This window comes from Copadichromis virginalis, linkage group LG17 (assembly GCF_057382275.1).
Source record: "Copadichromis virginalis isolate Kocher_CV1m ecotype Utaka linkage group LG17, C_Virginalis_male_GT1.1, whole genome shotgun sequence".
NCBI classification, from domain to species: domain Eukaryota; kingdom Metazoa; phylum Chordata; class Actinopteri; order Cichliformes; family Cichlidae; genus Copadichromis; species Copadichromis virginalis.
The window spans coordinates 28558840-28571934 of record NC_140634.1 but is presented as its reverse complement, the minus strand read 5'-3'; the positions used below and the strand labels follow the sequence as shown (position 1 = coordinate 28571934).

The following is a 13095-nucleotide window of genomic DNA, read 5'->3' as shown; positions in this document are numbered from 1 at the left end:
CTTAAACCCCCGAGCTTTTGGACGTAGGCTCACTGCGGCGACTTTTCCTCGATTCCTACGCCCCCTTTATGCCAAAAGATCCCAGCCCTAAGGCCTTGGCTCCTACGTTTAGCTTTGATTTCCTCTTGCGCTTAAAGTCAGGATAAATTTATTCAAGTGTTACCCGGGACAATCAGAGCCATGTGTGTTTGCGAGGATGTGGTCTAGAGACAGGGTTTATGTGGGATTTGGATTTGGAGCGCTCACTTGAGGTAAAGTCACATACTATAACACCATGGTGTAAAGTGACGGGCTGCTATTAGCGAGCCGTGACTGGAGAATATCGTGGGGGGGGATTGGTTACAGAGGTGTAAAATAGGGGTGAAATGATTGTCACCGGGGCAGAGGTTGGATTGTAAAATTGTATTTGTGTGTCTGCTGGGGTGAGTTTATGAGTGTGAACAAAGTTTATGTGCTTTATTTGTTTATTTTTCCTCTATTTTCTTTCTTGTAGATCCCAGATTCGTAGGCATACACCTGATCCCTGAGAGTGACAACCCCGAAGATGACAAGATCTTCCTGTTTTTCAAAGAGAACGCCATGGACGGGGAGCACACTGGGAAAGCTACTATTGCCAGAATAGGACAACTGTGTAAGGTAACATCACACACAACCCCACAAAACTGTTATAACAGTGTGATGTGGTGTCAATACGATTCTGTTACACAAAAAAGTAGCATACTTCTTATAATGTGCCTTAGTTATCAGTTTATAAGCCCTTAAAAAGCCAGTTATTAACATGTACGTGTCTTAATGAGAAAATCAAAGTAATAATGAACAGCCAGAGTCATAGTTGCTGAAAAAAGTTAACGATCATATGCCCATAGTTAACCTTTACCTTCCTTATAAATGCCTTATATAGTATAAGTTAGAGGTGGGAATCTTCAGACACAACGCCCCACAATACGATATTATCACAAAACTTCACACATGATACAATATAGAAGGAGACTGCAGTCCTATTTTTATTACTGCAATATGTTTTATAATCAGAAACTTAATACTTCTGTAACATTTTTAATAAATGTGATATTTGCAAGGACCTTACTAACAAAAGTGCATACGGAGGTTTGAGCTGACAGCACTTCAAATGTTGTTGCAGAATGACATGGGAGGTCACAGGAGCCTGGTCAACAAATGGACCACTTTTCTCAAAGCGCGGCTAATATGCGCGGTTCCTGGCGTCAATGGCATTGACACACATTTCGACGAACTGCGTAAGTGCGTTTTTATTTTATTTATTTGTGTCTTTGTTCGATGTGGAAAAATTCCAACCTCACCTCAGAGCTTCACCTTCACACATTATTCTTCTCGCTGTTTAGAGGACGTGTTTCTCATGAGCTCCAAGGACCCAAAGAATCCAGTTATCTACGCCGTATTCACCACATCCAGGTACAGTCTTTTGCCCTTGACCTCCAAAGTGAGCATGCAAGGGTTTCAAATGTTCAAACTGCGTGACAGATGCTGGTAGTATCAGAATTGTTTTGTTGATGTGTTGCTAAGAGATCAGAAAGACTCGATTATTTCAACGGTCAGCCTTCCTGTATAGGTTTCATCCTCTGCATTTGAAAAACACGCGCCTCGTATTTCTTTTCAAGAAGCCTTTCTTTTCTCCTCCTTTATCCTGCCCCTTTATCTGTAATTTCCTAACCATTTTAAATGGCACGGCACGATGCAAGCGACCAAGTGCGCCTCTGTCAAATTCCCAGACGGCGCTCTCGTAATCCACTTACAGGTGTCTCACGGATGCTTTTCTCTCCGAGGGTAGCCCTCCCCTCGTCTCAGATTTGGAGATTGCTTTTATCCGATTCCCCAATTCCTCACTACCTGTCCTGTTTTTCACTGAAACCTTGGCAGGCTTGTAGGAAAATCAGATTATGGAGCAGGAGGGAGCGAGAGAAACATGATATTCACTTAACAGAAATCCACGGGGGTTTTTTGTTGTTGTTGTTTTTTTTCCTCCCACCCCCCTCGGCCACCGCCCCAGCTTCGAATGGGGTTTTCAGAAGCCGGGTGTGTCTCTACTGAAGCATGTGGAGAGGTGAAGGCATGGGGCAGGGCAGATAAGTGAGTTGAAATGGCACAGATGGTGGCACTTATCGTGATGATGAAGATGATGAATGTGATGTGTGTGTGTGTGTGTGTGTGTGTGTGTGTGTGTGTGTGTGTGTGTGTGTGTGTGTGTGTGTGTGTCCGGTACTGTTTCTGCACTGCTTCATCAATCACTGCTAATGATAAGACGAGCTGAATAGAGGAGCGGTGCAGGCTAACGCATGGTGACAGGCGCCTTGCTTTACCAGACCTGTTTGGCTTTTCACTGCTTTCAGGGATGTATTAAAACCCAGAGGTTGGTGGGCGCTGGTGGGCGTACACCCACGTATCCACGTCTGCCCACACACGCACGCACACACACGCGTACACTTTAAAATTCAATTATGGGGCATTGAGGAATTAGAGTGGTTTAATTGGTTTTCTAAGTGGCCGGTTTTCAGAGATGAATAGAGCAGAGATTCAGAGGGACCGGCTTTTAATATCACTGCTTAATGAGGCACAAAGAAGCTGCCACTGACAGATCAGTGTCTGATTGTGTACCTCTGTGTGTGTGTGTGTGTGTGTGTGTGTGTGTGTGTGTGTGTGTGTGTGTGTGTGTGTGTGTGTGCGTGCGTGTGCATTCTAGGGGTGAATTTGCATGCCTCTTTCTGTGTGTCTGTGTGTATCTGCACAAACACATTTTCACCCTTCTTCATAAGCACAGATATTGGAGCGTCTTTTTTTTGCCCCTGGAGTTAATTGAATTTCTCTGTAATTAACATTTTCAAATGCTAATCCATTCATCTTCCATGCTTTGTGGAGTACTGTCGGCTGTGTGTTTGCCAGCCACATCCCTAATTAGGCTGATACAACTTCCCATTGCAGTCAGCAAGACAAAGGACATCTCGAATCATTTTGAAGCATTCGGTTCCTGCAAGTGAAGGAGATTTGCTGTCCAAAAGAAAATCTGTAATTGTAAAATGTGACACCTGGAAAGTAAATGAATGATTATTTGGGGGGCATTTATCCTCATAAAGTAAATAATTCTAAATCTATAAAACTGTGAAATAGATGAATAGATATGACGGAAGGTTTATAGACTTCACGCTCTCCAAAGACTGCAAGCATCGTGCTTATTCTGTCATAATCTCCACAAGAATATTTAATAACTCTTGTGGAGTATGCATGTTGGAATATTCATGTGAAACTCCCCGATTCTCCCATTTAATGACTCACGACTCAAACTGCTGTCTTCTGGATGACCCGCGAAAGAGCTTAAATTGAAAAAATAAAATCCACATCACTTCCCTTTTTTTTTAGCATGATTGATCGACCTTGCCTGCTTTCCTTGTGAAAGCAAAATCCACCCATCTGGCTCAAGCAAATGCTCACAAAATATTGGAGGGGATTTCAAATATGCTCTGAACCAGGTCTCCTGGTTTGTTGGTGGTGTGCCCAAATTCCTGTCTGTTCTCAAGAGGCTGGAAGCAATCAGAGAGAAGTTCCAATCTGTCATTGCTGTACTCAAGTAATGACAACTTTGCTCCGCTCTGTCTTTGTGCGACGATGGGTCATTTTGTTGTCTTTCTTCAGTTTTTAACAAGCTCCTAATCCCTGTCTTGTGACCGATCATTTATGAATCCCCTTTGTTTGTCTCTGTCATCTCTTTTATTTCACCACCCTCTTGCTTCCTACCCCTCTTGATCCTTAAACTCACCCCTTCTGGATTTATTTCTTTTTCTCTCCTTCCACAGTAACATATTTAAAGGCTCAGCGGTGTGTATGTACAACATGGCAGACATCAGGAGGGTTTTCCTGGGTCCCTATGCCCACAGAGATGGACCCAACTACCAGTGGGTGCCCTTCCAAGGGAGGGTGCCCTACCCTCGCCCTGGAACTGTAAGGCAATTTAGCAAAAATGTTGTAAATTTTTAAGTAATAATGAGACATTATAAGACGATATTAGAAGAAACAAACATATCACGTCTTGATCTCAGTGCCCCAGCAAGACATTTGGAGGTTTCGATTCTACGAAGGACCTTCCGGATGATGTCATCACCTTCGCCAGGGGTCACCCTGCCATGTACAACCCGGTGCACCCAATAGGGGGACGACCCATAATGGTACGCACAGACGTGGACTACCAGTTTACCCAGCTGGTGGTGGACAAAGTGGAGGCAGAGGATGGGCAATATGATGTCATGTTCATTGGCACAGGTATGCAACAGATGACACTGCAATAAATATACTGCTTCTATATGTTTATTTCAGGGTGGTCCGCCATAGGTACTTTTGGCATATACTGCAAACAAAATCTGTTCAAATAAAATCCAGTGTATTGTTTTAAAATTAAAGACATTTTTAACCACAGATAGATTTTTACAGATATTTCCACTCAAAAACAGACACTGAAAATTACAATAATATTTTTCTTTTTTTTTAACTGACTTTTAATTAATTTTTCAATTTTATTTTTATTTACAGTGTACTGGCATCAGTATCTAATACTCTTAAAAAGCTTGATCTCACTAACAAATGTCTATGTTGAAATAGGGGGAGCTTGGGTGAAGATGGGTTTCAAAGCAGCTTGCAGAATCCAAATTTCACTTTTTGAGATTGCAACCCGAGTGTGTAAAAGGATATCATCATGAGCCATCACATGGCATTAGTATCAGTTGATGTACCAGTTGATTCCAATTAACTTCTTGGCCTGAACCACTGAGCTCAATTTGTTTTTAATTAAAATGGGATTAAAATAATCAGAAATTTGGGGAAAGACAACTAACGACTAACAGGACCGTTAGTCATAAATTATTAGGGATTTTTAATGGAATATCTGTCTAGGCACACAAAGACCCCTCCTGTGTTCCAGTGGTTCTTTGTGGTACTTAATTCCAGTTTATCAACTTTATAAAGCTGACTGATCGGTGGGAAACCCCTTTCTCAGTGATGTTAGCACATCTGAAAACTGTTGTACTGATTAAAGGAGCAAAATGTTTGGATAGTTGAGCATCTGGATTATTGTAATGGACAAAGAAAAGACATTTCTTTGAAACTCACAGAGTATCATTGTTCCAGGAAATAAGAATAGAGAGAGAAGTGGGAGGCCTCTTTGTGCACATCTGAGAAAGAGCACATCAGAATCTATAGTTTGACAAACAGATGCCTCGCAGTGCCTTTACCTGGCAGCTTCATTAAATGGCAACTGAAAAACACCAGTCTCAGTGTCAACAATGAAGAGAGTCCTGGATGCTGGCTTTTCTCTGCAGAGTTATAAAGAACAAGCTGTGTTTTAGACTGGGCAATAAAATAGAAAGATTAGGATGAGTAAAAGAACACGGACGTTGAACAGAGAAAGACTGGAAAAAAAACCAAACAGAAAGAAAAGTGACTGAACAAAGGAAAATATGCTGGAAAGCTTAATGCACTTGTCCGGCATGTCGAAGATTCCAGAGAATCTATTTTAATCATTTTTAATTTTTTGATCTATTTCCATGTTTCTTCTTGCACTTAACATGTATTTTGAAGAAGGCACACACACGTATTTCTAATCTATTACTTAAACCGTACATACATGCACCACGGATGTTAATCTATGACCAGCACAGGCCTGCATGTACACTAACTGTATGCTGTCTTTTGCATTTCAGATACAGGAACAGTGCTGAAGGTGGTTACGATCCCCAGAGAAAGCTGGCATGACCTCGAGGAAGTTGTATTGGAAGAGATGACTGTCTTTAGGGTATGACGTTTTGTAATTGCGTGCTAATAGCCTTCCTATAAAAACACATATTGTCCGTAGAAGTGGTGTTAAATGGGGTTTATTTGCTTTGTACAGGAGCCTACTCCCATCACTGCTATGGAGCTGTCCACCAAGCAGGTAAAAACTTGCTTTCTCACTTTGTAATTAATCCAAAAGCTGTTGACAAGGGTAAAGGTCCACGTGAAACAACAAAGCGAGAAATTCTCGGTCTTTAAACATACACTGTTACCCATAAGCAAAGAATGTGCCCACTGAGAACTAAACCCACAAGCACCTTCTTTTTGCAAGAACCCTTCCAACTGAGGCGCACAGGAACATTTAATTTTTACATCCTTGCTCTCTCTCTGACTCCCACAGCAACAGCTGTACCTTGGCTCAGCCCTGGGTGTATCACAGATGTCTTTACACCGTTGCGAAGTGTATGGGAAAGCTTGCGCTGAGTGCTGCCTGGCCAGAGACCCTTACTGCGCCTGGGACGGTGCTGAGTGCTCGAGATACTTTCCTACTGCCAAGAGGTAGGAGCCGGCAATCGCTAAACACCCTTCTTTAACCTTTATGTATCCTCGGAGGGTTTGCTGAGCATGCACGCTGCTTTTCAACAACATCCTGTATTAATGTCGTCACACGCAGTCACACCTGGGACTTATCAGTACACCTGCATTCTGCTGTTTTGGTTGGCTTTAAAACAATTGGTTTTAAATGTTATGCTCAAGGGCATCCTGATGTGCAGCCTCATTTCTCTAGCGTCAGACCTCCACTGGCTTATTAGTAAGTGTGGCGACTCCCAAAAAACAGACACAGATAGCCATTGTATGCCAAAACTTCTAAACATGGAAGTAATCTGAATATTACACCAGCACGAAATTGAGTCATTAAACACACATACGCACTAATTATGCGTTCCAAGAAAGTACAATCCAGCAACTTAGCCAGTAACAGTTGTTCTGAGTTGTGCTTCAATCATCCTACCAACCAAGACGCATTAAGAAATATGCACAAATATCCAAAGACAAGCAAACACACAATAAATTATAGCCACCAGGAGCTGCCTGACCACTTCACCCTTCAGCCAGGAGGAACATACACTCCCTCAAATTACCCTCTGTTGTACCCAGCAGGATTAAGCTGACCACTACACCACTACTACCCTCCCATACACACACATGGCGCGACACCCCCACGTCGTCTCATTCATCTAGAACTTCTCACACCAACAGAAGTAGGCCAGTGGGTATACTCCAGCTTGGCAAGATTACAGACGAGGTGGCACACCCCATGTTTAAAGTGGGGACAGGCTTCTCTCAGCTCTCCACTGCACTGCAAATATTTTCGCTACCAGAATGAGAACCAGACACCCAACCTTGCACGTGCTCAGATGGCCAAAAAAGACAGGAATGTTAGCCCAGGAAATGTACAGACGAGGGACACGTGTGAAAAAAGTGGGATGTAAGTGGTCATAATTTTGTGTGGAGAATTCACACAAACATGCTGAGCATTTTTTATCTTGTTTTTTTTGTTTGTTTGTTTGTTTGTTTAGTCTTTTTTTTAAACCTTCAGTGGTTCTACTTTTTATCCCTACCTTGGTTCTTTCTCTTCTTTCCAGCCCTTGCCTCATGTTTGGCTCGCACCCAATTTGAATTTTGCAGCCGCCATCAGCGTTTTTTGAACCATGACAACTAGGAACTAGGGAGCCATTCACAGCTAGTCAGTAAAGCCAGACTTTGAAAACGCCTTGCCATCGCATTAAAAAGCCAAATCACACAGTAGACTTTTTCATATGGAGAGGACAAAGACTGGGCCTGCTTTTACAAGGCGTTTCAAGGGCAAAACAATGCTGTATGTGTTTCATAATAACGGCTCATCGGAAGGCAATGAAGCGCACTGTTTCACTGCTCAGCAGGTTTATGTTTCTTACATTCTGCTGTTTTGTTTTTTCATCCATGTGATTTAACAGTGGAGTTAAAGGTTGAGTTAGTGCCTGTTTTCTTGGGAATTGGGTAAACATTGCCCCCAAGTGGTGAGAATAAAAAAGTACATAAGAAATAACTTGTCATGTACAGCAATGATTCCCAACCAGGTTACAAATATACCACTGGATACTTGCAAAGCTAATCTTAGATAAGTTAAGTAAAAGTATAATTTACTAAGTAGTAGCAGCCAAAAGAAATTCATAGAAGATATAAATAAAAAAGCAATGGAAACAAAGTGAATAAACGGTTAAGATCTCTTACTGTAAAACAGTTGAACAGTTTTTACCTGATAGCATGGGTAATGATTTTCAATAAAATTTTATTTATATAGCCCCAAATAACAACAACAGTGGCCTCAATGTGCTTTATATTGTAAGGTAATAACCCTGCAATAAAGAAAACTGAGAAATTAAACAGAAATCTAATGACATGGGTCAACAAATGAAACAGTTGCAACACATTCAGTAACTAAAAAGATGTTTTTGTTGGGGGTTTTTTGCTAAATGTACAACTAACTATTAGCTAATGTTGTATGTTAAAGGCTAAATAGCATTTGGATAAAAAGTGATTTGTTGAATTTGTTAGCTAACAGTGTCGGCTAACTCTTAGCTAAACGTTATGGAGAAGCAGGTCAAATCTGTTCACTGTTTGTGTAATTATATAGCTATGAAATCAAGTATTAGCTTACAGCAATGGAATTGGAAGCTAATAGTTACATGTGGTTAAAAGAGTTAACTGACAGTAATTGAAACATTTTAGGATTGTCCAGATCCACTTTAATTAGTACAGTTAAACTCATTTATGTACAAAAAAGAGTTGGGTTCCACATAATTCCACAATCTTCCAGCAAATTCACCCCAAGGTCAGACCTCGCAAGGCTCAGATAAACTGTAAAAACTTTAAGGGCAACATCTCCAACCCTAACATTTAGCATGCCAACTGAGAGTAAAGATGATAACAGTACAATTGAAAAAGGACTCAAATATGTATGCCTTGTGTGGTGTGATCACCTGGAGAAAGTTTCTTCACTCTAAAAAGAACATGACAGCATAGCTTAGGTTTGCAAAATTGCATGTGAACAAACCACTAGACTTCTGGAATTGGCCATAATGCACAGTACCATGTTTGGAGAAAACCAAACACAGCATATCAGTGCAAACACCATAAACCAACAGCCAGCACGGTGGTGGGGTATTAATTTGGGTTTGCTATACAGCCCCAGGACTTAAGCAGCTTGCAGTCACTGAGTCCCCCATGAACTCCTCTGTGTACTAAGGTATGCTAACGTGCGGTCATCTGTCCGACAGCTGAAGCTTGGCCGAGACAAGATCACCCAACAGGTCAATGACTCCAAGCATAGCAACAAATCTGTAACAGAATGGGTGAAAAAGAAAAGAGAAAAGTGTTGCAGTGATTCAGTCTAAGTCCAGCCCTCAACCTGATTGAAATTGATCTCAAGAGAGCTGGACCTAAATGAATGCTAACAAATCTGAATGAACTGCAACAGTGCTGTAAAGAAGAGTGGGCCAAAATTCCTCCACAATGATGTGACAGACTGATGAAGTCATACAGAAAACTAGTTATTGCTGCTAAAGGTAGTGCTGCAAGCTACTGAATCATGCAGTTTACTTAGTTTTCCACAGGTCCTCATAGCTGTCTGTTTCCACCACTTCCATTCAGTTTCACTGTCGTTTTTTCACAGGCGAACCAGACGGCAAGACATCAGAAATGGAGATCCTCTTTCCCAGTGTTCAGACCTTCAGCATCACGGTACCTTAATAATTTCATACAAGCACATACACACTGTCTCCTCCTCATGCCATTTGCGTCTCATTAGTCTGTCTGCATGTGCTTTGCATTGAGCAGATGACATGGATGGCTTAGGGGACAGCGTGGAGGACAGGAGTGTGTTTGGTGTGGAGAACAGCAGTATGTTTCTAGAGTGCAGCCCCAAGTCTCAAAGAGCGCTCATCTACTGGCAACTGCAGAAGCCCAACGACGAGCGCAAGCTTGAGGTGTGTATGCCTAAGATGACTTGCTAATATACTGCTAGATGATTATAAAATATATTACACATAGTTAGATTTCTTCAGACAAAATATCTCCATCCAGGGCTCCACCTTTCCTGCTCCATCATGTAGTGACTTATGACACTTCTAATCTTTAACCTCAGAGACCCAAAAGGGTGAAAACCACTGGGTGTGGGTGTTTAGATTAACTTTTGTACTGCGGCTGTATTTTTATAGCTGGCCTTTCTAGGCGTGGTATTTTAGGTACCAATAAGCAAAGAGAAATACGATACAAAAAAGTCCAGCTGTGTAATAGATCCACAAGTCAGAGGGTGTATTAAATGTGAAACACAGCCGTTAATAATTTTATATGGAAGGATATTACTGTTTCAGCAAAAAATAGTGTTCAGCTAAGAAATTAACCTAATAAGAATTTGCTGTGCCCACCCACACTTGCTGCATGATTTGCTGCTAAGTTTAAGCCAGCTTCTACTTTTTCTGGACAACATCACTCTGTGCTGACAGCCCAGGTGATTGATGTAGCTGCAGTTTTTCCAGTGTGAAGCAGCGTTAGCTTGAAAGGAACCTTTGGAGTTTGCTTCAATCTTTCTTACCAATACTCATGTATTCAGTGAGACCTGAAACAAGGCATTTCCTTTGAACCCTTGTTCATTGTTCTTCTTCTTTCCTGACCAAATTTGACATTATAATGTAAAACGGGTTTTCTTTTTCTGATGTGACTTTCCTCGGTTAAGTGATACCAGCTGTAGAGATATATCCCTTCCCCTGAATGTAAGGGGGGTAAATGGCAGTATCTCCTTCCAGAAATCCTGATCTGATTATTAGAAATTGGTTTGGGGGTGTAATTTAATAGAAGGAATATTGTATAGTTCTGTCACAAAACTTCTCACATCAAACTTTATGGATTTTTCTGAGTAACTGGGTCATGATTTCTGGAAAGAGTTTTTCTAATGGGTTATTTTTGGGTAGTTTTGAGCAGTGCAAGACAAGTGTGAATTAATTGAGTCAGACATCTCTGATATAGATTATCGAATATGTACGTTTAAAAACTCTGGTTCATTCTCATGTTCCATCTTTATTTTTTTCAGTATTTTCACCCATTGTGTTCTTTGTCTTCCTCTTTGTTTCATTTCAGATAAAGCTAGATGACCGAGTGCTGCGTACAGACCAAGGTCTGCTGATACGCAGCCTCACTCAGTTTGACACCGGGGTCTACCATTGCCAGGCTGTGGAACACGGCTTTATCCAGCCTCTTCTACGCCTCAACCTCCAGGTCATCCCCACCCAGAGATTGGGTGACATCCTGCCTGGAATTCCTGGCGCGGGAGGTGGCGCAGGTCACTCGGCCAAGCACAGGATGTGGTACCGAGATTTCCTGTCTCTCTTGGACCACCCAGAGCTAAACAGCGTGGAGGAGTTTTGTGACAGAGTGTGGAAGAAAGAGCGCAAACAGAAGAGGGTGAAGACACCTAACGGCAACAGTCAGGGCAAGCCTGACAGCGCAGGCGGGTCCAACTCTGCATTACAGCCTAGAGCTTTAGCCCCCACTGCTCAGAAACAGCAAGCCAGTCCACCTCTCAGTCGGCCATGGCATCAGGCTGGAGCTCTAACAGTAGAAGAGCCAACACTCAGTCAGAATACCCAAAAGGGTATATTGAGCAGTGAGGCACCTAAGAACAACCAGAAAACCCAAAATGGCCAGAAGGGGCAGGCCAGGCTAGCTGGTTCTCAGCTCGCAGGGGGATCTCGGGCGAGCAGCCAACATGCAACCAAGTGGAGACGGATGCAGGAAAATAAGAAGGGACGCAACAGGAGGACCCATGAGCTTCAAAGACCTCCACGCAGCGTTTGAAAAAAAAGAAAAGGAAAAAAAAAAGGACACATTATACCAGACCGACACACATGCAAGCACAAACCCACGCATCCACACAAAAACACACAAATACGTTCTATAGATGCAATGTGTGATTCAGTGACCTCTCCATAACAGCAGAAAAAGCAAAACATCTGAAACACTTTTTAGGTAGAAACATGAACTCCACACATGTAACGTCAGTGAAGCTCTCATTCAGACACAAAAGCACACAACCTGTGAAAAGGACAAAGATGAGAAGAGGACTGAAAAACTGGAATGCATACTGTAAATGTGTGAGGATATGCTGGTTGCCTGGGATACTGGCTGGCAGACACTTCAACCTCCTGTACATAAGCTACTAAAATAAGACCGGGACAAAAAAAATGTTTAGTGAGGTGTTTGTTGGTAAGCAAATGGACATAGCATGCTGGGAGGACAGCCGTGGAGACGTTGAAAGAAGCGGGAATTCAGTGCGAGCCGCTGGCCCGTTTGACCTGAGCATAGAACTGCTAAAAGAAAAGGATTCAAAACTCTTATTTTGAAGAACTGCTTGAGAGGAGAATAGAACCTCTCATGTCGTCTTTCAATTCAAGACGAGCAGCACGCTCACAGGAGGGCACAGAGGGGCTGCGGTTCGCCTCGACATGTGCACAGATGGCACCGGTGTTTTTCGCAGGACAGAAGCATTATTAGATGGAGAAATGAAAAAAACACTGCAAAGTCATGCAACTGTGCAAAAGTGCTTCATCATAACCCTCTCCAACTGAGGCTCGGAAAGCATCGTGCATGTTGTTGTTATGTTTTAATAATAAGCTAATTATTTTAAGAGGCTCTTTTTTTTTACACCCTTCCTAAAAAGCAAAAAGTTACTACTTTTTTTAAAATTTGCTTTCCTTTCGAAACCAGTGCTTCTACTTTTGGGGGGCAAAAATTGCAGGCGACATAGTAGTCTTCAGCGTGCGTAACCCCTTCTGCTCCCAAGGATTCTGTGTATAAGTTATTTTGTTGTTGCTTTTTCTGGGATTTATAGGGCACAAATCCCAGTTGTCCGCTATGCTAAAAGCCCAGTCTGAAACAAGACTGCCAGTTGTTTGTGTACATATATACGACAAACGTAACTCTCTGTGTATATACAGTACATATACAGTACAAGAACACCACTTGATTATTATTTATTTGCTCATTGTTTTGTGAAAGGGTTGCATTTATTTTTGATATTATGGTATTTTTGGCTCATCGGTATATTGGAGAAACAATGGCAACAGCAGCAAAAAAACAAAACAATTTTGATGGACCAAGTGGCCGGATGTCTGTGTGTCAAGAAGGAATCCCCCTTTTTGAGGGAGCTGAACATGAATTAGAAGCATGAGTGCAGGGGTTTGCGTGTTCATTAAACAAAACGTCTGA

The 13095-nt window shown here is 42.0% G+C and overlaps 1 protein-coding gene across 1 annotated transcript in view; it reads left to right on the top strand.

Annotated features, from left to right (window-relative positions):
- The window catches only part of sema3aa (sema domain, immunoglobulin domain (Ig), short basic domain, secreted, (semaphorin) 3Aa), a 34898-nt gene extending 22384 nt beyond the window's left edge, over positions 1 to 12514 (top strand). Inside the window, exons 7-17 of the mRNA XM_085435848.1 lie at positions 494 to 636; positions 1142 to 1256; positions 1362 to 1431; positions 3825 to 3969; positions 4068 to 4287; positions 5721 to 5812; positions 5909 to 5950; positions 6191 to 6348; positions 9506 to 9573; positions 9670 to 9818; positions 10969 to 12514. Coding sequence (XP_085291974.1) covers positions 494 to 636; positions 1142 to 1256; positions 1362 to 1431; positions 3825 to 3969; positions 4068 to 4287; positions 5721 to 5812; positions 5909 to 5950; positions 6191 to 6348; positions 9506 to 9573; positions 9670 to 9818; positions 10969 to 11685 — 1919 coding nt within the window. The 3' untranslated portion in view covers positions 11686 to 12514. The remainder of the gene's footprint in view (positions 1 to 493; positions 637 to 1141; positions 1257 to 1361; positions 1432 to 3824; positions 3970 to 4067; positions 4288 to 5720; positions 5813 to 5908; positions 5951 to 6190; positions 6349 to 9505; positions 9574 to 9669; positions 9819 to 10968) is intronic.
- The last annotated feature ends 581 nt before the right edge of the window (positions 12515 to 13095 follow it).